Source organism: Panthera onca, chromosome C2 (assembly GCF_046562875.1).
Source record: "Panthera onca isolate mPanOnc1 chromosome C2, mPanOnc1 haplotype 2, whole genome shotgun sequence".
NCBI classification, from domain to species: Eukaryota; Metazoa; Chordata; class Mammalia; order Carnivora; family Felidae; genus Panthera; species Panthera onca.
Genome location: NC_138347.1, coordinates 152,267,137 through 152,291,337, shown reverse-complemented (window position 1 = coordinate 152,291,337; position 24,201 = coordinate 152,267,137). Strand labels below are relative to the sequence as shown.

Sequence of the window (24,201 nt, the reverse complement as noted above, 5' to 3'; positions counted from 1 at the left end):
GCCTGACATGGGGCTCGATCTCATGACCTGTGAGATCATGACCTGAGCTGAAATCAAGAGTCAGATACTTAACCGCCTGAGCCACCCAGGCAGCCCTAGGATCTCTTTATATTCTTTTTTTTTTTTTTTTAATTTTTTTTAACGTTTTATTTATTTTTGAGACAGAGAGACACAGAGCATGAACAGGGGAGGGTCAGAGAGAGGGAGACACAGAATCTGAAACAGGCTCCAGGCTCTGAGCTGTCAGCACAGAGCCCAACGCGGGGCTCGAACTCACGGACTGTGAGATCATGACCTGAGCCGAAGTCGGACGCTTAACCGACTGAGCCACCCAGGCACCCCGGATCTCTTTATATTCTTAAAAAAAAAAACAAAAAAACTCTGTGTGTGTGTGTGTGTGTGTGTGTGTGTTTATTTTTTTTTGAGGGAGAGAAAGAGAGAGAGACAGACAGTAAGCTGGGGAGGGGCAGAGAGAGAGGGAGAGAGAAATCCCCAAGTAGGCTCTGTGCTTTCAGCACAGATTCTGACGTGGGGCTTGAACCCACGAACTGTGAGCTTATGACCTGAGCTGAAAGCAAGAGTCGGGTGCCCAACCGACTGAGCCACCCAGGTGCCCCTCTTTACGTTCCAAAGAAGAACGTGTGTATATGTGGGTTATGGGTATTGGTATTTGCTGTAGCGGAGCACACACATTCCATTAAGTGTCGGTGATGACATCACAGGTATGCAGCCTCTGGAAAACTCTTCTCCTGAGAGAATGACCTCACAAGAAGACAAACGATGGGTTATGAATGCGAAACATTTTGATCTTGCGGTTCCCCGGAAACAGTGGCAGGGACTCTTTGAGGTCCTGGGGCTACACCTTGACACCACCGTGTTGACTCGTCATCGTAGTCCTCGCTAAGCAACGCAGGCACTGTTCCAAATACCAGGCCACGTCGGTCTCGTTACCTGAGGAAAGTGTCTGTGAGCCACTTGTCGTCTGTGAGATAGGTGTTGTTTTCCCAGCCCCATTGTACAGAGGAAACAACAGTAGCGCAGGGAAATTGGGTATTTTGTCATCAGACCTACAAGGGATGGGAACGAGCCTTGGAGTCCGGGAATCCAAGCTCAAGGGTCCCTTGTGGTAATAACATCAATGACATTTAAGCTTGACAGTATGAAACTGCAATTTTTGACTCTCCCGTATGGTTCAACCTAACGATAGTACCCCGTAAGTGTGCCGGGGTGGCCCTAAGTATGTGTATCTCCCACTCCCTGAGTTTAATCGTCACAGCAAGACTGAGACAGGTACAGGGGAGACCGAGGACCAGAAGTGTCTCTGCTAGTGAGAGGTGGCGCTGAACTCACATGCCAGCACCCTGCCCTTCACGGCCTGGTGGAGGGCCTGAGCCCTTCAGGGGCCTGCACAGAAACCCGGGAAAGTTCATTAACCTCGTCACTCACATCCTGCATAACGTACATTTTTCCCAGAAGACTTAATCCCGGGCCGGTATGCCTGACCTCGGCCACTCTGAGAACATAAGGGCCAGCTTTTGATTCCGTGGGGACTGGAATGGGGTCTGCCCAGCCGTTGTGGTAGGTGTTGCTTTGACAGGTGTGGCAGAAGTGCGGTTAGAGATGCTCACGCTGAGGGGGGTGAAGGGTGGGAGGATGTCCTAGAGCTGCCCGCCTGTGCGGCTTCATAAAACTCCACCTGGTGCAGACCCTGACCCCCAAACAGGGTGGGGTGCCCTGGTGTGGGGGCTCTAGAGCATAGCCTCCAGTATCTCGGGGGTCACGGTGGGGATCCAGGGTCAAGGTAGCTTGGACCACGGTGTTCACCTTCATCTCGGTCTACTTGTCTCCACAGGGACTTTAAAAGCAAAAATGTATTGCTCAAGAGTGACCTCACAGCCGTGCTGGCTGACTTTGGTCTGGCTGTTCGGTTTGAGCCAGGGAAACCGCCGGGGGACACTCATGGGCAGGTAATAAGCCTCAGGGGGGTGCAGGATGGGGGCTGGCACAGGAGCGGACCCTGCCCTTCTCGTGCCCAGCTGGCAAGACACAGGGGCAAGGGCACTGAGCTCAGAGCTGTCCGAGAACTCCAGGAACAACGCTCGTTTTACCAGTGGGGAAAGCAAGGCCTGGAGGGCGGCCTCGCCTCGGAGGCTGGTTTGTCAAACACAGCTGCTCCATTGGGGTCAGCTCTCAGCCTTGTAGCCTCGGTCTCTGTCTCTTTCAGCGGAATTACTAAGCAGTATAAAGTAGAAGGAACTATACTAAGAATCCAGAAACCTAGAAAAAGTAGCTAACAGTTAAGCCTGAGGAAATCATCCTAAAACAACTGCGGTAAATATCTTTAAGTAATCTTTACCCTCTTGGTTTTTGATCTTAATCTCAGTAAAGCAGACACCGTCTAAGCAGCCCCTTGTGCTGGCGGAGTAAAGAGGCAGCAGTTCCAAATTAGATTATTGTTGTCTCGAGTGTGGTATTTTTAAGTTATTCCTGGGGTATAATAGACGCCATGACTTCTTGTGACCTCCCCGTGAATGTGGCAAATCACGGATTGTCCTCCCTCGTAGTATGGTCTGAATGCTGCCATCCTGGCCCCGTCTGGTGCACTCAGGAGGTAGCTCTCGTGTCCAGCTGTGAGTACGTTTGTGTGTGGCCATTGGCACCCTCTCCTGTCCTCCTCTAGGTGGGCACGCGGCGTTACATGGCCCCTGAGGTGCTTGAGGGAGCCATCAACTTCCAGAGAGATGCCTTCCTGCGCATCGACATGTATGCCATGGGGCTGGTGCTGTGGGAGCTTGTGTCGCGCTGCAAGGCCGCGGACGGTGAGTGGGACGGGAGCCCCGGGCATGCAGGGCGTGGGACGGGGAGCAGCGAGTCCTTGGGGTGACCCTGCTGGGCTCTCTCTCGCCCCCCCAGGACCCGTGGACGAGTACATGCTGCCCTTTGAGGAAGAGATCGGCCAGCACCCATCACTGGAGGAGCTGCAGGAGGTGGTCGTGCACAAGAAGATGCGGCCCGCCATTAAGGATCACTGGCTGAAGCACCCGGTGAGGGGCCTGGGTGGCAGGTGACTCTGCAGGGGCACAGAGAGGGGAGCCCCTCCATATGTGACAGGAACCCAAGGTCGAGGGAGCATGGGATAGAGAGAGAGGATGCCTCACAGGCAGCCGGACGGTCCTCTCCTCCCCTGTCTGGTCAGAGGCCACTTAGTGCCCTGCCTCCCTTCCACGGGGAAGTATCTGGGGAGGTTTCATACTGGCCGGGGAGGTGGCTCTGGGTTTGGGCCCAGAGTAAGGGGGCCTGACCGGGTCCATCAGGGCGCCCCCATGTGGACCATTTGTGCAGGGGAGCCGACTGGCCCTCGCCCTGACACGGTGTGGGTTTGAATCCTGGATCTGCCAATCAGTAGCTGGGTGACTTCTGGCAGCTTTTTTTCTTTCTTTGTTATTTATTACTTATTTATTATGTATTATTATTTATTTATTACTTATTATTTTATTTATTTATTTATTTATTTATTTATTTATTTATTTATTGCTTTATTCCTCTGAGCTTTTGCCTCCTTAGGGTAATAGTAGATTTAACTGGTTACCGTAAATGGCTTGGCAGGATACTTGTCGCGTAAATGCTTAATATGGACTAGCTCTAATTAAATATTCTCTGTTCTCTGCCTTCATTATTTTCTGGGCACGGGCTGAGCCGTGAGTCTTGGCTCCTCCAGTCTGGGGATACTGTACAAAAGACCCCAGCAATGTAAGCCATTTCCCTCTTGGAAGGATGTTTGCCTTCAGCTCCTTTGAGCCCCTCCCTCTGCTCACCTCAGGGTTAATTTAGAAACAGGATAGCCTCGAGGCCATTGGAGGCTAGCACCCTACCCTACATACCATCAGGGGTCAAGCTATTGAGGCCAAGTTCAGCTGCAGTGCCGCCTCCTGGAACCGGGGGCTAGAGACGGAGAAAACTGAGACATGGGGAGATGTAGGCTGGGCCAGAGCCCATGCCTTCTGCCTCAGTCTCCCAGGGCAGACATGCTGGGGTGGCCGGTCCAGTTCCCTGATGAGGAGCCCGAGGCCCAGAGAGGTTTCGGGGTGGCCTGGTGCTGGGTAGGCCAGAGTCCCTGGATGCGGGCATTTGCCTTTCCTGGCGCCACTCAGTGTGAGCCAGCATAGGGTGTCACGCTACATGCCCCGGACTCTCAGGAGGGGTCCAGGGGTTGTAGGAAGTTGGGCGGGATGAAGCCCTCCTGTGGTCCCCACTGTGACTGAGGCTGCACTGTGGGTCCTTACATGATTTGGGATTCACATGGATTTTGTTTGAATATCACTGCCCCAAGGCAAGCAGCTGTGTCTGTCCCAAGAGGGGCCTGGGTTCCGCCCCCCACCCCCCGCCGTCCCTTCCTATGTTGAGGCTGTGGAGGGAGGCCAGTAGGGTCAGGATGGCGGCTGCTGGGTGGGAAGGCGTCCTGATTCCTGCGGTCTCCCCCGGGCCTCTGCTAGTCGACCTGCTGCTGGGGCTGGGACCAGGGGGCTCTGCCTGACCCTCGGTCACATCTCAAGTTTGCCCGTCCCCCGGGCTTGTCTTCACTGAGGGGCGCCGTCAGTAACAAGGCTGTCCTCTCCCTCTCCCTGCCGACGTGCAGGGCCTGGCCCAGCTCTGTGTAACCATCGAGGAGTGCTGGGACCACGACGCGGAGGCTCGCCTGTCTGCGGGCTGCGTGGAGGAGCGTGTGTCCCTGATCCGGAGGTCGGTCAACGGCACTACCTCGGACTGTCTTGTCTCCCTGGTGACCTCCGTCACCAACGTGGACCTGCCCCCTAAGGAGTCGAGCATCTAAGCCCAGGACACGAGTGGATCTGAAGAGGAAAGGAAAAACAAGTTGTGTTTTGTTTTGGAAAACCCGTGACACCAACAAACACATAAAATGCAGCTGCTATTTTACCTTGACTTTTTATTATTATTATAATTATTATAATTATTATTATTAATATTATTTTTGGGATTGGATCAGTTTTTACCAGCACATTGCTCTACTGTATCGCAAACAGCGGGCACGTCAGCAGGCGTTGAGGTGCTGAGCTGTGAATGCAGAGCCAGCGCCATGCTGAAGAGCCTCAGCCACCTCCTGTCCCTTGGGGTTCATTTCTCCCGCTTTCTCTTTGTCTGTTGTCTCAGAATCTGTGACACAAAGAAACCCATCTCCTGTCTTAGGAAACTTAATGCTGCAAACTCTACCTGGAGGAACCTTTGAAGACTGTTACATAAGAACACACCTTCCTCCGAGGAGGACTCTCCCCCTGCCCTCGCCCCCTTCTCCGCTCCCTTTTATTGTTTCTCTCCCTTTTTAGACAGCGAGTTTAAGAAACAGCAGACGTGTCTTTCACGGATTAACGGGTGTTGCCCTGACCGAGGCGGAGCTGGGCTGAGGACGCGGATGGTTTGGACCGGAGTCGGAAGGGGAGGGCAGGGCTGGGGATGGGGTTTGGAGCAGAGCGACACTGGACTCGGGCACAGGGGAGCAACATCCTTTGCTAGGAGGCTGCTTCTCAGGTAACCAGGAATCGAGGGGAAGGACCGTGTGGAGGCCGCGCGCTCACGGCCGGAGCGGGGTCTGGAGAAAGCCTGAGAGCGGGTGCGGCTCTGACCCGGTGTCTCCCCCTGCCTCGGGCTTGGGCGCTGGACAAAACATTTTCTCTGCCCTGATTTTAAGGTTAGGTGAGGGTAGAAATCCTCATGCTTCAGTGACTACGTTCTTCTTAAGACGATGCTGTAAATACGTGTGATGGAGGAAGAAGTTAAAACACGTGGCTTCCTCCCGGAACAGTTCAGGGAGATGCCCACGGGGCGCCCCGCACAGCCAGGGCAAGAAGATTCCCTGGGTGGGGCTGCCACCTGAGAGTCCTGCGGCGCTGGCTCTGCCCTGTGTGGTGACACTGCTGTCCCTTTACGTGGCTCGTGCGCACGGCTTTCTCCAGACCCCTCGAAGAGGTGCATATTCTAAGAACCGTTTCTCTAGTATGCCATAACCTTGCTCTAGTCAGTGAATGTTCCTAATGCTGCTGTTTCAACATTTGAATTTTTTTAATTTATGAAACATGCAAATTTTTTTAAAAACGAAACACACGTCCGCATATACACACATGCTTTGCTATGTGGCTTCCGAGGTTTAAATTTTGAAAAGTAAAAAGAATGAAAACTTCACGACCACAGACCACCTCAAACCAGAAATACCTCAGAATTTTCTACTTGTGTAAGTTTTATTATATATTTTATTAGTTGTGTTGTCTCGTAGTAAGTATATTTTAACGTAAGTTGGCTTTTATGACAAGGAAGTTTGGAAGAAATAGAGAAAAAGAAAAAAAGTTTGAGTCTTCTAGGGAGTGCTACCATTTTTGTTTGATAACGCCCTCTTGTAAATAATTGTCATCAACTGTCGGTTGGCCGTCTGGGCCGTGTGGGCATTCGTCACTCTTGTTTGTGAAGGCTTTTCCCTCTGGTTTCTTGAGACTTTTATTTAAAAACTGGATCTTTTTCATCCTGAGGGTAGGCGAGTTGGTGAGGTTTTGGGGAGAGGTTGACCGGGGTGAGAATGGGAGAGGGGTGCCTCCTCTTGACTTACCTGGAGGTTCACATCTTTCCCTCGACCCGATTGGTCAGTGTTCAGAATGACAGGTAACCCCACTTTCACTCGGTCAGACCGTGGCCCTTAGACCCGCTTGAGGTAATTTTCCCCGGGCGGCAGTGATAGCGGAGGGGGCGGGCAGCACCGCGGCGACTCGGGGCAGCCTGTGACGGAGCAGCGTGTCCAGAGTGGGGAGGCCTCGCTGCGGCCTGGGGTCGCGGTCTGAGAGCACACGCTCCCCACTCCGCACGCCGTGTGCCTCTGGGGCCTGCCGCTTGGCCGTGTCCTTTGCTCTGCGTGTTTGGGCACAGGGTGCTGTGGGAGGTGACTTTGTGGCCCTCCCAGAGCTCTGTTTTTGCTTCATGGGCCAGGCTGTGAGCTGGCCAAGGTGGTTACAGGGACGGGTCTTTTGTAGTCGTCGTTGCTGTTGGGTTTTTTTGGGTTTTTTTTTGTTTTTTGGTAAGCTGTGTTGTCTTTTTTTTTTTTTTTTCTTTTTCTTATTTTCTTTTTCTTTCTTTTTTCTCTTTAAAAACTATTTTGTGCTGTGGTATTTTTCTTCCCTCGGAATAATTTTTAACAGCAAAACCGGCCTTACAGCAGTTGCTTTTCTTTTCCACTTATTTCTTTAAAAAGCTTTAAAATATTTATTGAAAAGTGCCATATCTAATTTCTTTAGCTTTCACCTCAGGCAGTGCGTCTCTACTTTTCCGGCATCTGCTTTTCACCCTCCGAAACCAACAAACCGCTAACGTATGTAGCTGATTCCCTCATTCTAGCCAGTGTGGGACACGAAACCCCTGCCTCTCCATTTGTTTTCAGATTTTGTGTGGGTGAGTTTTCTTTCGTGTACCGGCTTGATCCTTGTGAGAACCAGTTTGGGCCTGGCCGTGAAGGGTTGGGCCGTGGCCCAGGCGTGGGACCTGCTGGTCAGGACGCAGTACAGACAGGGCAGGCCTTCCTGTTGGCCTACAGGCCTTTTCTCTGGGTGGGCTCCCTCTTTGCTGACCCTGGGCTCCGCTGCTGTGGTGGCTTTGGGGTCCTGGCACCAGAGTGAAGTGTCGAGATGGTTCCTGTGTGGTGCGGGGGGTCGCGGGGGACCAGTTCTTTGGGCTTCAGGCTGCCTTTCCCTCGTGCTGCGTCGTAAAACGTACCCATCAGGCAGCATCCCTGACTGCTGCCAATGGCAGAAAAAGAAAAAAGATCTTTTTCCGGGGCACGCCCCTCGGAGCCTGGGTGGGTCTTTTGCCTCAGATAAAGTGTCTGCTGTCATGTATCCTTTGGGGAGCGAACCACTTAGAGCTCTGGTTTGTGTTTATCGGGTTGCAGGGCCTCTGCCTGTGCTCTTTTCCACAAAGATGTCACGCAACGTCCACTTCTGGGGAGCTCAGAGAACCACTCCCCCTCACCCCCCGAGCTCTTGTGGAGACTGGTGGGAATGGAGGCCGGCATCATTTTCCCTGTCTGTGGGAGAGGCTGCCCCATCTAGGGTGGGAGGGTGGCCCAGTCAGGGGAGAGAAGTGGCCAAAGATCCTTGCTCCTTCCTTTCTAGTGTTCTTCCATCCACACAGGCTCCTGGCTGTAGGCTGCTCTTTGGGGGAGAGTGGATTATTCGAAAGCACACACGATCACTGGGAAGACATCCTGAGCCAGAGAAATACGGGAATGAGCAAGAGGAGGAGGAAGCAAGGGGGGGTGGTGGGGACAGAAGCCACTGTGTCACAGTGTCCTGCAAAGAACTCTTAATGATGGGCCAGGAGAGGCCCTGGACACAGTCCTTAGGGACTAGCATCATCCAGGTTTTCTCCTGGGACCATTGGTCCCTCACAGGAGTCCTTCGAGGGAGCTACTCTGTGAGGGCTGTAGGTGGAGCCTTCTCGGGAGGAAGGGAGGCGGGCTGTCAAGGCAAGTGGTGAGCATCTCCGGCCTTCGTTGTTTAGCATGGCTTTCTTGTCCCATTGGTTCTGTAGGTGTAGTGCCTGGAGCGATCAGGGCTGCCTGGGGAGGGGATCCCCGCGTGTGCTGGCTGTGTCTGACCCAGAATTCCTCCTGTCTAGACTTGGGCATGTGTGTAGGACAATAGAGGTCTTGTTCAGCTCAGAACATCTTCAGGTGGCTTGAGCCTCCTGCTGATGTATTCTCAGCCCAGTGAAGGATCTGTCCTCTCCAGGCCACTGAGCTAGTTCCCTCCACTGCCCCTAGGGGCCAGGCCATTCTTTTGTCAAGCTCGTCATGTCATGTTTTAGAAGGCAAAGCAGGTGCTCCTGCAGTTCTGCGAGGTTACCTTTCTCTCCAGTTGCCATGTTCTTGCTCCTTGCTATCCCTACACTCTGCACTGAGCGCTTGGGCTGTGTGTGTGGGGTTTCTTTGGTGGGAAGCCCAGCTCTGTGTGTGTGTGCGTGCGTGTGTGCGTGTGCATACTTGCTGTGTGTACAGCTCAGAAAGCCTGTCACGTGGTCCCTGTGCTCTGAGCCATGAGGGTAGGGAGGCGGCTGTGCCATCTGGAACAGGAGGACCGGGTGGCCCTCTCGCAAATGGAATTCTGCCTTTCTTAGGATGCAGTGTAAAGTTCTCAGCACATTGGTAATATAAGGATTTGGTGGTTTTAGCAATACAGTAAGCATGTGTTAAGTTATATAAGGTTTTAGAATGGGTACTAGAAGTCGAACGGCCAGGTGTTATTCCTCAGAACTTGGCTCACTAGATGAGTATCTGAATTGGAAACCATTTCCCGGGAGTTAACTTCGTTAGATCCTCAGTCTCAACTATTTCAGTAGCCTGCTGGGTTCTTAATGGCTCATCTTTGGAAAGCTGGCCAGACCCAGTTCACATTTCAAGGGCCTCCTAGACCACATCTTTCCAAGAAGCACAGTCAATTTACTCGTCGACACCCCCACCCCACCCCCCATCCAGGGTGAGCATCGAGAAAGGAAAGAGGGCAAAGTGGTTTTTTCTTCTCATTTGGGTGCCATGAATTCCTTGGTTAATGGCTGTTTGTAAAAGCTGAACTAATAAAACAGTAGCTAATCCGTGTTCAGCCTAGTAATGACGAGTTTAAGTGTTTATCAACAGTGATGTTTTAGGTCAAGAGACGGGCCCAGTAATGCAGCTGATGAACTATTTATCTTCTCAGTCTAGATATAATAAATTCAGGGTTATATGCATGGTTGTTTCAGTAAGATTCCTGACAGTTGATTTGTAACCAGCAATCCACCTATGAATGTATCCCAAACCTTTAGAAGGCTTGGAATAGTTTTTTAAGATAACGATTTAGTTTTGTAGCAAAAAGAAACTGAAGTTTAAGATGCACCCCCCCCCCCCCCCCCGCCCCCGCCTGGATATTAATTCAGTTGACTCAGCTTCCTTTTGAAAACAGTGGGTCCAAGAGACCCATAAACTCAGCAAATAAAATTCCAAATTATCTAGAGGGATATTTTGAATCTTCCTATTTTATACTCATTTTGGGTCCATTGTAAACTTTGGTTTGGACAAGATTTTGAATTTAAAGGATCTACCACTGTTTAAATTTTGCCAAGCTTTTACATTTTTGTGACTGTATCTTCCAGGTGTGAACGAAGCAGGACCTTTGACTGTGGTCCTCCACGAATCCCTGTAGTGCCAAAACCGGTGATACTTTATTTGCTCCTGTGGCAGCTTGCAGAGATAAATACAAGTGTTTTTTCCTCACGAATTAAAGTGCATAGTCTCTAAATGCCAGTGCGTGGTGAAGGGCCCTGTGCTGCCCTTCCTCTCCGGGAGTGCCTGTGGACTGTCTGGGGCCTACGCAATTCTGAGAACCACTGCGTGCCAACCACAGGACCCTAGAGAAGCATATGCTTGGGCACGTGTGTGTGTGCAGCAGATTATCCAGACGTGGGCCCTTCTGGACATCTGTGGGAAAGTGTTACATTTATTTGCAAAGTTTACATTTTTGAGCTCACAGTTAGGAGAAACATGACCCATTATTAGCTAATGCTTTTTAGGCAGGTGAGGATGGGTTTGTGTTTGGTTTTTTGGTTTTGGTTTTTGTTTTTGTTTTTACAGATGGATGAGTTCTGTCTCGAGTTCTGGGAACTTCTGCTGTTGGTTGGGCATGGGATCATTCTCTGTTTCTCCCAATCACATTTGCATCGGAATGTTGTTAGGTAGCGTTGTAAATAAAAGAATAGGTTATATGATAGAGATATGACACTTGAAATTTTACTTTAAGAAATCTATAGCTCTACATATATATTTAGTTATATCACCTGACAGATTCTTCTGCACAGTGTGGAGATTGTTTTATACCACAGATTATTTTTATAAAGTCTAGTGAGTTTGATGCGAATGGTTTTGTAATCAGAGTAATGAGCTTTACCTTTCAGGATAAATATACACTGGAGTGTGGGTGGTGCGGGGCTTTTACCTAGTGCTTGTATGGACTCTCATGATACACTGGCAGATGGGAGGCCGTCGCTGGGTCTTGTTTGGCTAAAACCCCGCTTGGGGCTGTGTGGGACGGTGATGCTTTGGCTCAGCTCCCTGCAGATTGGGAGGCGAGAGCCTGTGGTATGTTTTACATTTGTGCTTCCTCCTGAGATACCTTCTGAACAAAGGGTTCTGGGATTAGCAATTAGTTTGTGCGTTCCTGCCGTCGGATGTAGTCGTATGAGGGTGTTTTGAGGGACAGAAATTATATGGGAGTGCAGATTGGGGCAGGTTGGGACGAATAAGGTTCAGGCTATAAACATTTGAAATGAGAGTTTGGGGATTGGAGTAATCCACAACACTGAATTATGCAGGACCAAATTACCCAGTTTTTAAGACAGAATTTCCAGTTTAGTAACTACGCAGAAAAGGAGGCCGTTGTGTGGATGCAGCGATCAAGTTAAATGGGGAGCTGCCAGGCACATTGTGTCCTCTCTGGTCGGGGCCTCCTGGACGTGAGAGTGCTTGGGGCAGCTCCCTGCTTTCATCAAGCGAGTCACGGCCAGGAGCCCTCCGAGGAAGCTCAGCGCCCCGTACCAGAGGGCATCTTCTAGCTGTCACTTAGCCCTTCTGCTCTTCCTGCAAAGGTCAGCACGACTGCCATGGTTATGGATGGTGGTCTTCATGTTAGCCTTTTTATTTTGGGGTAGAATGTGGGTGGTTATTTGGGTGAGGCTTTTGATGGGGATACAGGGAAGGTGAACAATGAAGCTAATCTTTGTATCGTCCCTGCCACTTCTGAGGCTCAGCTGAAGGCCTGCTCCCCAGACCCACGCCGCTGTGCTCAGAAGTACACGGATTGGGACAGTTCTGTCAGGAGCATCCCTAACGTGTCATTTTAAACCAGCTGTGTTTTTATTCAGTCTGGTTCAGAGTGAAGTTTTACACTCTACCCCTCTTCTACTCGGAATAAGTTTAGTTTCAGCAGGTCCAGTAGCGCTCCGGGAACTAACCCCTCGTTCCTTTCCCTGTTCCCCACGAAAGACCGTTTCTCTGTTCTCCAGCCACGCGTCTTGGAATGTAATTCTGTTGTGCCTTTGTTTTTGTCACCTGCCTCCCCCCAAAAGCAACTGCTGTAAGCTTTTTTCTACTTGTCTTTTCTAGCCCGAAACCCCACCTTTTTCCTTTTTCCCAGCTGTAATTTCTGGATGCAGTTCTGTGCTCCAGGTATCGTAAGAACCAGTTACCTCAGACCTCATGTTGAACAGTGTCACCATCTGGGTCGTCTCGGTACTGCAGGCTTGTAACATAACGCACGCAGGAACCCTGCCAAGTATGGGCACTTACTTGTTTTAAAGTTCAACTCTTCCCAAGGACTGAAAGAGGGGCTTCTGGCAAGCTCTTCACTGCACTGTGGTGGGATGGGTCTAGGGTGTCATCTGAACGGTGCTTCCTGGGTTCCTCTTTGAATTCTGCCATTTTCAGTATTCTTGTGTCTGCATAGGCAAAGTGATTCAATTGGCTGGTCTTGCACACAAATTAGTTCCAAAGATGAGCTCTTTGTAACACATTTCCAGTCATTAAAACTCAAATGTAGAACATTCCTTTAAATGGCAGGATTAAAAAACCCACCATCCACCACGGTGCATTCTGGGAAGATGTCTGTAGCATATGTTGCTGTGAAATTAGGCCTTGCGGGATATGGCTGTTTGTCATTTTGATGTATTTTAAATAAATATATATATATATATTTTTAAAGAGCCTTTTTTACCAGTTCAAAAAGTTTAATTAACCAGCAGTCACCACATCTGAATTTTTGTCTCTGGGGCATAGATGGCAGACCAAGATTAAAAGTGGTAATTCAGCCATACGAGGGTGGGCTGCCTGCCTGGGCTGTCCTGCTGACCGTGGGATGCCAAGGTCAGTGTGTTCCCAGCGGGTTCTGATCAGCCCTCGAAGTGTTTGGTCTCTGCCCTGGTCAGCGGACTGTTGACTTCAGTCCCTGCAAGTGCTTTACTTTAGCCCAAGTGGGGTTTTCTCAGAGCACTGCCACGAGCTAAGTGTACGTTTAGCCAAATAATTTCTCCGTAAGGGAAAAACGCGCTCATTCAAACGTTACCCGCGATGACAGAAGTGAGAGTAGGAGAGATGAGGCAACATCTGGGTTTTGATTTGGGAAGTGTCCAAGTCCCTGTCGAAGGCTGGCTGAGAGCCAGTGATCATACAGAGATGCTTAGGAGACCCCACCTGGAAGTGTTCAGACCTCCTGTGCGTGGAGGGATTGTTAAAACGCCAGCAGCTTTTTCCCCCCGTTTTTTCCCCTAGAATTCTGTAAAAATGCAAAGAAAATTGAGTGGTACTTCAGAATTGAGGGTGAGGGTTACCGCAGAATAGAAGCATACTTCTAGATTTCAGTTCCATGCCACATATCCACACAATGCCATTTTTCAACTGTACAAAAGAATCTGCTTACGAATTTGACACGATCTTAACAGTAGCATCAAAGGGCCGAATTTTTCACCTGTTAATATTTTTTCACATTTGTCCTTGAATCTGATAACTTCACAGTACTGTAAATGTAACTTACATTGAGTCTGATGTCCATTCTTGTGAAAAGAGCTTCTGCATGTAACAGACACACAGTTAAAGAACACAGCAGAATACAAGATTTGCAGGACCAGTTTTGGAACCGACAGAAAATGTCACCTCTCATTTGCCATCTTATGTATCAGTTTTACCAGCTACTTCTAAATTTGTACATTATTTGTAAGGAAAAGAAGGAAGATCCTAAGGACTTGTCTAACTTAGTGGAGAATGTGTGTGTTGGGTTTAGGATGGATAGCAAAGTCTTACTGAGCTGTGTTATCTAACTTGTATATAACAATTGTAATTAAAAGTTTGGATTCACCTGTTTCTTGCAGTTTAAAACAACGAATAATTACAAACTCTGGAAATGTGACTAGTACACAACTTAAGGCTGTAGAAGTGAGGAAGCTCTTCAAGTGCTAAAAATAAAGATTTCTAGTTTTTGGCTCAAATTCAGTAAGTACTGTTTGTATACCAGGATATGTGAGATGTAAATGTAATAGGTCACTTTCACCCTTGTAGCTATAAAATAAAAAAATTTGTAGAACAGAAATAGCTTGTACTACTGAATTAACAAAAAGTTATACTAAAGTATCATGTTTAAAATACACACACACACACACACACACACACACACACAGAGTTAAGCTTGTTGCTGTTACCCTGTCTGGATTTGAAAAGTGTGCGGACTTATATATATACACACACACATATATACAACACACACGCATATACACACGTATGTATATTATATACATGCACACATCTAAAATGGCCTAAAGCAGACACCCATGTAATTACAGTTGCAAAATGAAGACATTTTGGAGAGAACATTGTATCATAGTTCATTCATTTGCAGTGGATCTTTGTTCCTTTTTACTGTGGTAATTTTAGAAATGAGTGTCAAGTTTGAAATTAGATCTGCTAAGTTGGGGTTTTGCTGCTTGAACTCTGCACTGGGTCCTCAAATAAACCGATGTGAATGTAGTTTTTTCCCCCTGTGTGAAGAAGCAGCCACACCCCAACAGAATAGGAGGAAAAATCTAGAGCTATTTCAAGTTTTATCTTTTTGTATATGAAAATAAAATAATAATAATTAAACTACCCTGTTGTCTCTCTTAATCACGTGGCAGGGGATTGAGGTTTCTTTTCATGGGGATTAGAAATAAATATAATGGTGTTTTCCACTTACAGGGCTGGCTCAGAAACACCCCTGTGAGTTCCTGTGTGGTACACGTACAGTTGTTAATGGTTGAGTACGTAGTCTACCATGGTCCTGTGGTACTGGAGCTCGGCACGGGTCTTCATTTCTGCCCTTCAGAAGCTCAGGACCTGGTTGGAGACACTGGGGGCTTCTAAATGGACTGTCCTGGGACTCGGGGTAAGTTCCTGCAGGGTAGGGGTATATTTACCAAATTTCCAACTTTTACCCACTCCCCCTAGTTCTATACTTTGCAGACAACTCTGGGCAATATTTTTGTAAGTGGAGCAGAGAAGCCTAGGATATAAGTGTTATTCTGGATTACTGCGGAATACTGGCTCCGCCATTTCTAAACACAGCTGAGTATCAGGGTCCCTGTAAAATAAAAAAATGTAGTTATGGGGCACCACCCCAGATCTGAATCAGTAAGCCAGGTCTCACGTTTTGGAGTTCTTGACTTCCCTCACTAGATGAAAACATGGTTCCCTGTTAATAAAACAATGATAGTCTCTATTGTCTAACAAAGAAAACGGGAAAGCCCCAGAAATCACTGCTTTCCTCGGTAACATAGGTTTTTTTAGGCCCGTGACTAATAATTGCTAAGTGGGGAAATGCCAGCTTTGGATCCTCCTTCTGGTAGGGTTAATGCCTTTCTATTCATGCTTTAAAAGGATTAAACAACCTGTTTGGAACTCTTAGCAATTTTCAATGAAGGGACCCTTTATTTTGGGACCAGTTGCCCAGCTCTTGGTCCTTTTGGCTCTTTCAGATTTAGATAGTTCACCTTTTACTAGTGAATGTCTCTAATGATAAGTGCAGAGAAGGAAAGAAAGGCTGACCTTGTAGAATGAGGACCTTAAAGCTAGAACTACTGGAAGGTTGGACCAGAGAGGTCATCTGGTCACACTTTTCCTTCAGCAAAGGAATTCTTTCACCAGAAGGAACTGGACACAGAAGCTGATTTCTAAAAACAGGCTTGCTCAAGTGAGCAAGTACAAGAGGGTTCAGGGGCCATTAAGCCTGCCCTTCCACTCCTCCCCTTAAGTCTCCTAGTTACAGTCCCCTAGTTACAGTTCAAAAACCACTGCTCCAATTCCTTCGTTTTAAAGGTGGGCAAACTGGCCCAGAGGGAGATACCCCACCCTAAGTCAGGCAGCCCTTACTTCCAGCTCTTGACCTCTGGGGGGCCAAGTGAGGGGTTCACTGTTGTTTCCACCTACAGGATCTGGATGAGGAACAGTCACCTACCATTTATCTCTGGTGTCTATCACAGCACATGGCACTTAGGAAGGCCTTGAGCAACAAACACCTCTTGAATGTATGTTGTAAATTCTGGTACAAGTTGCTGAGGTAGCTTTGAAACCTACGGTCAACACCAGTGCTGTCTGGTTGTATTTGTCGGGACTCTTGATTGCAAATGACAGATGCCATTAAACAAAAAGAGGGGGGGGGGGCGGTTACACGAAGGATCCTGGGGCGAAGGGCCAGGCAAGCTCTGGTAAAGGCAAGATGCGGCCGGGCTTCAGGCGTCTTGGAAGCTGGGATCACAGCACTGCAGCCCTCCGTTTCCTCCTGTGTTGCTTAGCGCAAAACCAGATGCACCTGCCTTGTCCACTTAGCGGGAAACAAGGCTACAGATGGGGCCAGAGTTTCAAATGTCACAGCTCTGCTACCTGGAGAGTCTGGCAGATCCACAATCCCTGGAGACATTCTGGTTGACCTAGCTCAGCCAGTTAGGGTCAGAGGTAGGGGACTGATTATACGGAACAGCTTTATAATAGGTATTCCTGGGGAGGGGACATGGAATCCGGAAGCTGTCAAAACAACATCTGTACTTCCTTCCTTAGCTGGATGTCGGGAAGGCCTCCTGCTTTTAAGTCCACGTGGAGTGCTGTCGATTGCACTGCAAAATGTATTTTGAGTGGGAGTGCATAAAACATCTCCTTACTTACTTTGTCAGCCGTCATTCAGCAGTCTGGATTTTATGTTCTATCAAGACAAAAGAGGACTACGTAAAAATCGCTGATGTTTACAGAGCACTTAATGACATACCCCAGGTTCTTCCCTAAACTCCACGTGGCAATCTTTTATGTTATTTTATTTTTTAATTTGTATTTATTCTTGAGAGGGAGACAGACAGAGCGTGAGCAGGGGAGGAGCAGAGAGAGAGGGAGACACAGAATCCGAGGCAGGCTCCAGGCTCCCAGCGGTCAGCACAGGGCCCGAGGCAGGGCTCGAACTCCTGACAGCAGGATCGTGACCTGAGCCGAAGTCAGACGCTTGACTGTCTGAGCCACCCAGGCGACCCTCTGCATGGTAATCTTTAATCCTCACCAGAAGCCTATGGTCTAATCACCTTCATCATACTTATTTTATTGTTTATATGTACAAATAAATTTCATTTACTATATGGAATTTCTGTATATATTTAATAAATATACATTTATTAAATATCATTTAATATATGGAATTTATTACTGTTATTCCCATCTGAGAAAGAGGAACCAGAAGCCCTGAAAGGTGAAGTTAACACACCTGAAGTGGAAAATGGTCGCGCATCCCAACCCCTGCGCTCTGATTCACGGCCCTAAGCCACCACGGAGTCCTGTCTCGTCAAGAGGCTCCTTAGGATGTACAAAGCTGTTTTGAGAAGTCAGGACTCCTATACTGTGACTTCGCAGCCAGGTGTCACGAAGACATCCAATGTGGCACAGGTTTTGGAATGAGAACGGAGTTGGGATCGTGGCTCTGAAGCCTTCACTGTAACCATGTGCAGGTGGTTTCCTCACCTATTAAGTGGCACTAAAGGCATTTTCTTCTCAGGACTCTCTGTGCACGCCACTGCGCCCTCCAGATGTCATGCCTCCCACCTATCACCCGATCAAAGGGACCAGGGGCGGAGCGGGGATACACCCGGGCCGCCGGTTTTGTCACCAGGGGGCTCCCGAGACTCTCAGCGCGGAGCGTGTGCGCCTGCGCCCTCACCTCTGGCGACTCCAGGTTGCGCATGCGTGTGTCGCTCCTGCGGTTGCGATTGGCTTTCAGGCGACCGTGCAGGTGTGCGCATGCGCCGCCGTAGAAGGCAGGCCCTTAGGGTAAGATGGCCGCGGGAAGTTTTGCTTCCCGCCTCAGGGGCTCCCGGCGCTTTCTGAGCGTCTTCGTGGCCGGGGCTGTGGTGGGCGCCGCGGGAGGCGGGTTCACGGCCCTGCAGGTGGTCCGGAGTCAGGGCGCTGAGGCAGCGTTGGCGGTGAGGGAGCCCGACGGTAAGTCTGTCGGCCTGCTCTTCCTTCCCTGGCCCGGCTTTCGGGCCGGATTCCCACCTCGGGCGTGAATCGTAATTTTGGACCCGCGGCTCTTCTCCCTTTGCCGTCCCCGAGCCCGGGGGTCCTGGCTTCTCCGCCTTCCTAGTCTTCCCGCCCGGCCTCCCCGCTCCGCCTGGACTGTCGCCTGCCTCCTTCGCATACTTCTCCATCTTCGTTTTCTCATCATCTACCACGGAAGCATTTATCACATGTCTCTTTGTTTTAATGTCTGTGGCCTCCATTAGGTCGTTCACTCCGCACACAGTGTTAGCCGATGAGTTAGTTAATGGTCCTCATTTTGTCATCGTTCAAACGCAGAGGACCCGCCTTAACCCTACAAACTGTCACGTTATTTTGTCAGCAGAAAACATGGGCTCATTCGGAAGGAGCAGAGAATTAACGATTGAGGACAAGCAAGCTATGGCAAAACCACAGGCAGATCCAACACCCAAAGTGGGGGAGGAACTTCATGGCGATGACCGAGGAGGTTGGGAGGGTTTGTTTTGAAAAGTCCGTTGGAGAAAAGTGCAGGGTGAGGAGTTTCTCATTGGCCGAGTCGCATGGGTGGGCAGCGTCTTGTAGGAGTCGCCCTGTACATCTTTTCCCTCCCGGGGGCCTGGCGTTGAGGATTCTTCCCGCTTGACGTTTTTCCTGTAACTGACACGGAGTGGTGTGGCTTCCCCTTCCAGCCTCCCCTTGCGAGCATCCAGAGTCCCCTTTAGTGAGGTTTCCCTTTATTAATTTTCACACCTGCTCGCTGTTCTCCAAAGTGTGTAAATCCTGCAGCTGCCAGGGCTCCCTTATATTTAACAGGGAAAATGAGCTCATGCTCATTGTTTACGCTTTCCCTGACCTGCCGATTTAACTGGTTCCTTCTGATATTTGGCAGTTAGCAAGAGAAGGGCTCTGGTAGGTTGAAGACCTGGAGAAGGCATCAGGAGAGGATTAGTTTCACCGAGTCCGTGTTAAATGCGTGCTTGGTTTCTCCCACTGGGAGGAGGAATACCCGTTTTGCCCCTGTTTTTGCTGCAGCGCACTTCTCTGCTTCAGTTCCAGAATGTTGAAGACGACTGTCCGTGGATGGCGGTCTTCTAAAATTCTTATAAAAGGCGGTGCTTTTGTCCCCACGCTAACTCTTAAAATGTAATGAGGAGGTAGGCTCTTTCCCACTCAGTCGTGTCAGTGACCAGTAATGACATGTTTTTCCTTTGCTGCTTTTGTATACACAGTACTTTATGGGGCACCTATTTGGACATTTGGTGTGAAAGACCAGTAAGATCAGGTCTTTATTTACGGGGCGCCTGGGTGGCTCAGTCGGTTGGGCGTCCGACTTCGGCTCAGGTCATGATCTCGCGGTCCGTGAGTTCGAGCCCCGCGTCGGGCTCTGTGCTGACGGCTTAGAGCCTGGAGCCTGCTTCCAATTCTGTGTCTCCCTCTCTCTCTGACCCTCCCCCGCTCGTGCTCTGTCTCTCTCTCTCAAAAATAAACAAACATTAAGAAAAACTTTTAATGAGATAGCTGCAGTTTACCTTGATAAAACCACACAACTGATTACTGGCAAAGTCTGCTGTCTCCTCTGCCTCGGAAGTACAGTAAAACCTTGGGTTGCGAGTAACTTGTCCTGCGAATGTTCTGCAAGATGAGCAAACATTTGTAGTAAATTTTAACTTGAGAAACGAGCGATGTCTTGCAATACGAGGAGTAGGTGATGCCACATGTCACATGATCACAACTGAGCCAGTGGTTCTTGAAATTCACTTTGGTACACAAATGCTTTGGACTATAAGTATGTTTCCAGAATGAATTACAAAATGGGATCTGGTTGATTAGACTTTTGAGCCAGTCCTTGGTAAGTCTCACCCCTCTCCCTTGACTTAAAATTTTTTGTTCCTAGTAAGAATCACTAACTGTTTGTTTTTGTCCCCCCACCCCCCTTTTCATCTTTAGGTTGTGCAGAAAAGGCTCTCTTGGAACAATTTGGAGTCCCTTTAACTGGAACAGAGACTAGGCGTTACACTAATCATGCCTTGTCTTATGATCAGTCGAAGCGGGTGCCTAGATGGGTACTTGAACATATATCCAAAAGCAAGATAATGGGTAGGTGGTTAGAAGTAATGGCATTGATGAAAGATGTTTCTAAATTTAGAACAAGGAAGATTATTGATTCAACCTCTTCCACATTATATCACACTTAGAAAATGATGATGTTTGTAAGACTCACTTAGATAAGTGGACCTACCTGGTAGCCGAGGAGCCCCAGACTCTTCCCAGCTTTCTCGGAGGCTGAGAGGATCCATATCCTGACATAGGAGTTGGAAGCTCTGTCTTAAATATTGCTACAACTGGCACCATTCATTCATTGTCTCCACAAATATTTTTAAAGTGCCTGCCATGTGTCTGGCATTATGCTGAGCCTTGGGACCAGAGCAGATGGTCTCTGTGTTCATGGCACATGGTTGACCTATCAAACCACTAAACATGTATGTATAATTGCTTTTAGTAATAACTGTTCCAAAGGACAAGTGATTGAAAGTTAGGTTAGTGTAAGTAAGGAACAATAAAGAATGTGATGAGAGATGATAATAGGAGAACCTGGTCTTGATTAGCAAGGGTTCTCCCCAGAAAATGGTCTGGAGGGTGGATGACTGTTACCTAGGCAGAGGAGTTGGGTGGGCCATGGGGTGTGGACAAGAGCATTCTAGACAGAAAGAAAAGCACAGTTGCATCTTCGAAGGCCCCAATGTGAAGAGTTTTGTTCCTTTAGGGAACTAAAAGAAGGCCAGAGTGGCCAGAACAAGGGAGAATGTGTGAAATGAGACTAGAGAGGTAGGCAGGTGTATAAGTATGTTTGTGTGTTTTTTAAGTCTTGGTGCACTCCTGTAATTAAGATGATATTTAATGTTAAATTGGTTTCTGTGGAGATTATTCCAGTTTACAGTATCTACCGTTAACTACTTGTCCTATCTTTCTCACCCATAATGAGCATTATTGAGCTTTACCAATTTAATAGCTGATTTTATTTCCATTTATGGGTTACCAGTGAATATCAGTATTTTGTGAATTATTCTTTGTCAGTTACTGTTACCATTTTCAGTTGAGATGTGATGTTTTGAATTGATTTGTGGGAGTTCTTTTATGTAATAAGGTATTACCTTTTGTCATAGTTGTTTACTCATATTTCATTTAGCTGTTAATTTGCTGTAAGGCCCACACATTATTTCTCCTTTGCTTTACAGTGCATGTTATGTTTACATATATTAAAATGCTGATACTCATATGAGTGCATGCCTGTCTAGAGCGCAACCAACCAGCACACTAGCAGAAGTCTTGGACTGCTTGCTGCTAGAAGGAAACTGAGGTAGTTGGAAACTTTATGATAGCAGTTGAGAGTTGATTAGAAATTTACATCGAGAGAAACTCATTTGGTTTAGTTAGTCTCAAGCCTAATGAATTTCCTTTAAATACAAGACTTTTCCCAAGATGTAAGGAATTTCAGTTGTATTAATTTTATCCTCCTGTTACCATTTTCAGAGGCATATAAGAAAAGCAAGGCATTTCACGTTGTAAATCCTGTGAGCTGTGTAATTTGAGGAAGCAAAATAATATTTGAGAACAGGAAGCAGGATCCTGTGATTTATTTGATTTTAGTCTAAAGAGTCTTCTGTTTTCAGGAATGACACACCAAATTATTCCCATTAACTCTCTGCTAAAAAATGACAGGAAATGTTAGTAGTAATATGTAAGAAGTATGTAGGAAAAAGTCACACGCGCGTGTGCGTGCGCACGCGCACACACACACACACACACACACACACGAGTCAGCATGATAGTGAATTGCCAAGCCAGTATTTGGGGGAGAGCGAGAATCCAGAGAGGTAAGGGCAATCTTGGTAAACCAAAGCCACATTGCTTCTGATGCCACACCTTTGTAGTAGGGAGAAGGGGACTAAAGGCAAGACCTGGGGCTCACCCAAGGTAGATTGTCTTATAGGAGACCCTCCCACATTAGCCTGGAACCCCAGAGGGCTACACCGTGGGGGAGGAAGGATGAACCAGAACAAACCTGCCTGCTCACCTTCAGGGACTGTATGGGAGATTGTCTTGGCACTGAGCAGGAAAGGGTCAAAAGGAAAATAAAAAACCTGTTCCGGAGAAGTTGAGGCCACACACTGGCTATCTTGCACACTTACAGCCCCCAAAGCCACGTAGCCTGGATGGATTAAGTCCTTAAGTCCTGAACTTGGTTCAGCGTGGTCTTCCTCTGGCAGTGCCCCCAGATACCTGATCGAAGCAGGTTTATATCCATCTCAAGGAAGGCGTCTTCATCCTAGGCCTTTGGAAATTCCCACAAATGAATTTTCGAGACAACCAGGCATGCGAAGAAGTGATTCCAGTGGTAATGACACTTAAGAGAAGTTTACTATCAGTTCTTCAGTTATTTTTTTCTTTACGACATGGCTCTAAAAAGCTAGGTAGTAGGTAATTTATTCTGAGTCTTGGGATCATTTAAAATTTTTCTGGCTGAATGAAACGACATTAGAATCAGTAACTTCATTGGTCTCCATTTTAAACTTGTTTGAATAGCAGCCTGAGTATGTTCCGTTTATCCCCATTATTTTTGTAGTTTAACAAGATCTGGCCTAATGACAGTGGAAAATGTACTGTTAGGATTTGCTGGTGTCTGTTGTGGCAAACTATCCTGGCAGTGTTAGAATAGAAATAAATTGAGATTTTTTTCTCTCATGTGGTACTCAGATACTTTGTTTCAGAAATTTCTGGGTTGAACTCATAACCTAAATGTTTGTCTTGTCATGGCTTAAGCAGCGACAAGCAAGATATCAGAGACACTTTCACCCTCCCCTAGACTGTGCCTGCCCAGGACAAATTGTTTTGTGTCTATATATATCCATTATTTCAGTACGTGTAAACTTATCAAATACAGTTGCACAAAATACAATGCGTGAGGGTCTTTTGAAAAGCAAGAGTTTATTTAGTAGTAAGCTTTTTATATAGTTCAGCTATTTGGTCGTTGTTTTTACTTAAATACTATCCAGAGGATTTTTCTCCTTTAATTTGAAAGGCTAGAAGCAAAAGAATATGAGATAGCTACACTGTACAAAAAGCATTCTTTCCTAGACTAGTCCTTGCTAAATTCAGATGAGGTATCTGAACTATCCCAGGAACTTGAGACATGCACGCAATCACTAAGTACTAGCTACTCAGAGAGATACTAGCCAGCAGCAAACAGCTTGCCTTGCTTAGAGAATCTCGAGGAATATTTATCCACTGATAACTTACCCATTTTGTGTGTTTTTCTGTAGGTGATGCCGACAGAAAACATTGTAAATTTAAGCCTGATCCCAACATCCCTCCAACCTTCAGTGCCTTCAATGAAGACTATGTTGGGAGTGGGTGGTCACGAGGACACATGGCTCCAGCAGGAAATAACAAATTTTCATCTGTAGGCATATTTTTTGGGGAGGGATGGGAATACAGGGCTGGTGGTCTGTATACCAATGGACTTGGACTTTAAGAACATAGGAGTCAAACCTTAGTATTTGAGAATTTCTATACTCTTATTTTGCATTTTTCTTCCTGACTTTAATTCGGGTTTTTTTGCTTAGATGGTAAAACATTCTTAAATAGGTTGAAAAGTCAAACTAATTACTATGTAAAAGAACTGGAGAGCCACTAGGAGCTATTTATTTATTATTTATTTACTTTTATTTTGAAAGATTTCAGACCTGTAGAAAAGTAACGAATACAGCACAAACATTTTTACCTGTAGAAAAATTAAAAAGACAGTATAGCCAATACATTTCGATATGTTTTCTTTATGTGCGCATACATATATATGTATATACAATTCTTTTTTCACTATCAGCAGTAAGTTGCAGACATCATAACACTTTATCCCTAAATAGATATTGCTCAGGAGATTGTATCATGTAAGAAATGCGGATATATGTATATATGACAAGAGTATCATTGTACCAAGAAGTGTGTGTACATGTATTTTTGAGTATTTGTACAATAATATTCTCTAATATACAGTTCATGCTCAGATTTGCCAAATTGTTGCAGTTGCATTC

The 24,201-nt window shown here is 47.4% G+C and overlaps 2 protein-coding genes across 5 annotated transcripts in view; both read left to right on the top strand.

Moving 5' to 3' along the window:
* The window catches only part of ACVR2B (activin A receptor type 2B), a 40,242-nt gene extending 25,532 nt beyond the window's left edge, over positions 1-14,710 (top strand). For all 3 annotated transcript variants that reach the window (XM_060638272.3, XM_060638271.3, XM_060638270.3), the window contains exons 8-11: positions 1,853-1,967; positions 2,681-2,819; positions 2,914-3,044; positions 4,637-14,710. In XM_060638272.3, the coding sequence (XP_060494255.1) occupies positions 1,853-1,967; positions 2,681-2,819; positions 2,914-3,044; positions 4,637-4,831 (580 nt within the window). In that variant the 3' untranslated portion in view covers positions 4,832-14,710. The remainder of the gene's footprint in view (positions 1-1,852; positions 1,968-2,680; positions 2,820-2,913; positions 3,045-4,636) is intronic.
* A 3,153-nt stretch (positions 14,711-17,863) lies between these two features.
* Positions 17,864-24,201, top strand: part of EXOG (exo/endonuclease G) — a 29,749-nt gene continuing 23,411 nt past the window's right edge. For both annotated transcript variants that reach the window (XR_014135259.1, XM_060638273.3), the window contains exons 1-3: positions 17,864-18,070; positions 20,057-20,206; positions 23,431-23,570. Coding sequence is in view for 1 of the 2 variants with exons in the window: in XM_060638273.3 (XP_060494256.1) it covers positions 17,908-18,070; positions 20,057-20,206; positions 23,431-23,570 (453 nt within the window). In the remaining variant the exon portion in view is untranslated. The remainder of the gene's footprint in view (positions 18,071-20,056; positions 20,207-23,430; positions 23,571-24,201) is intronic.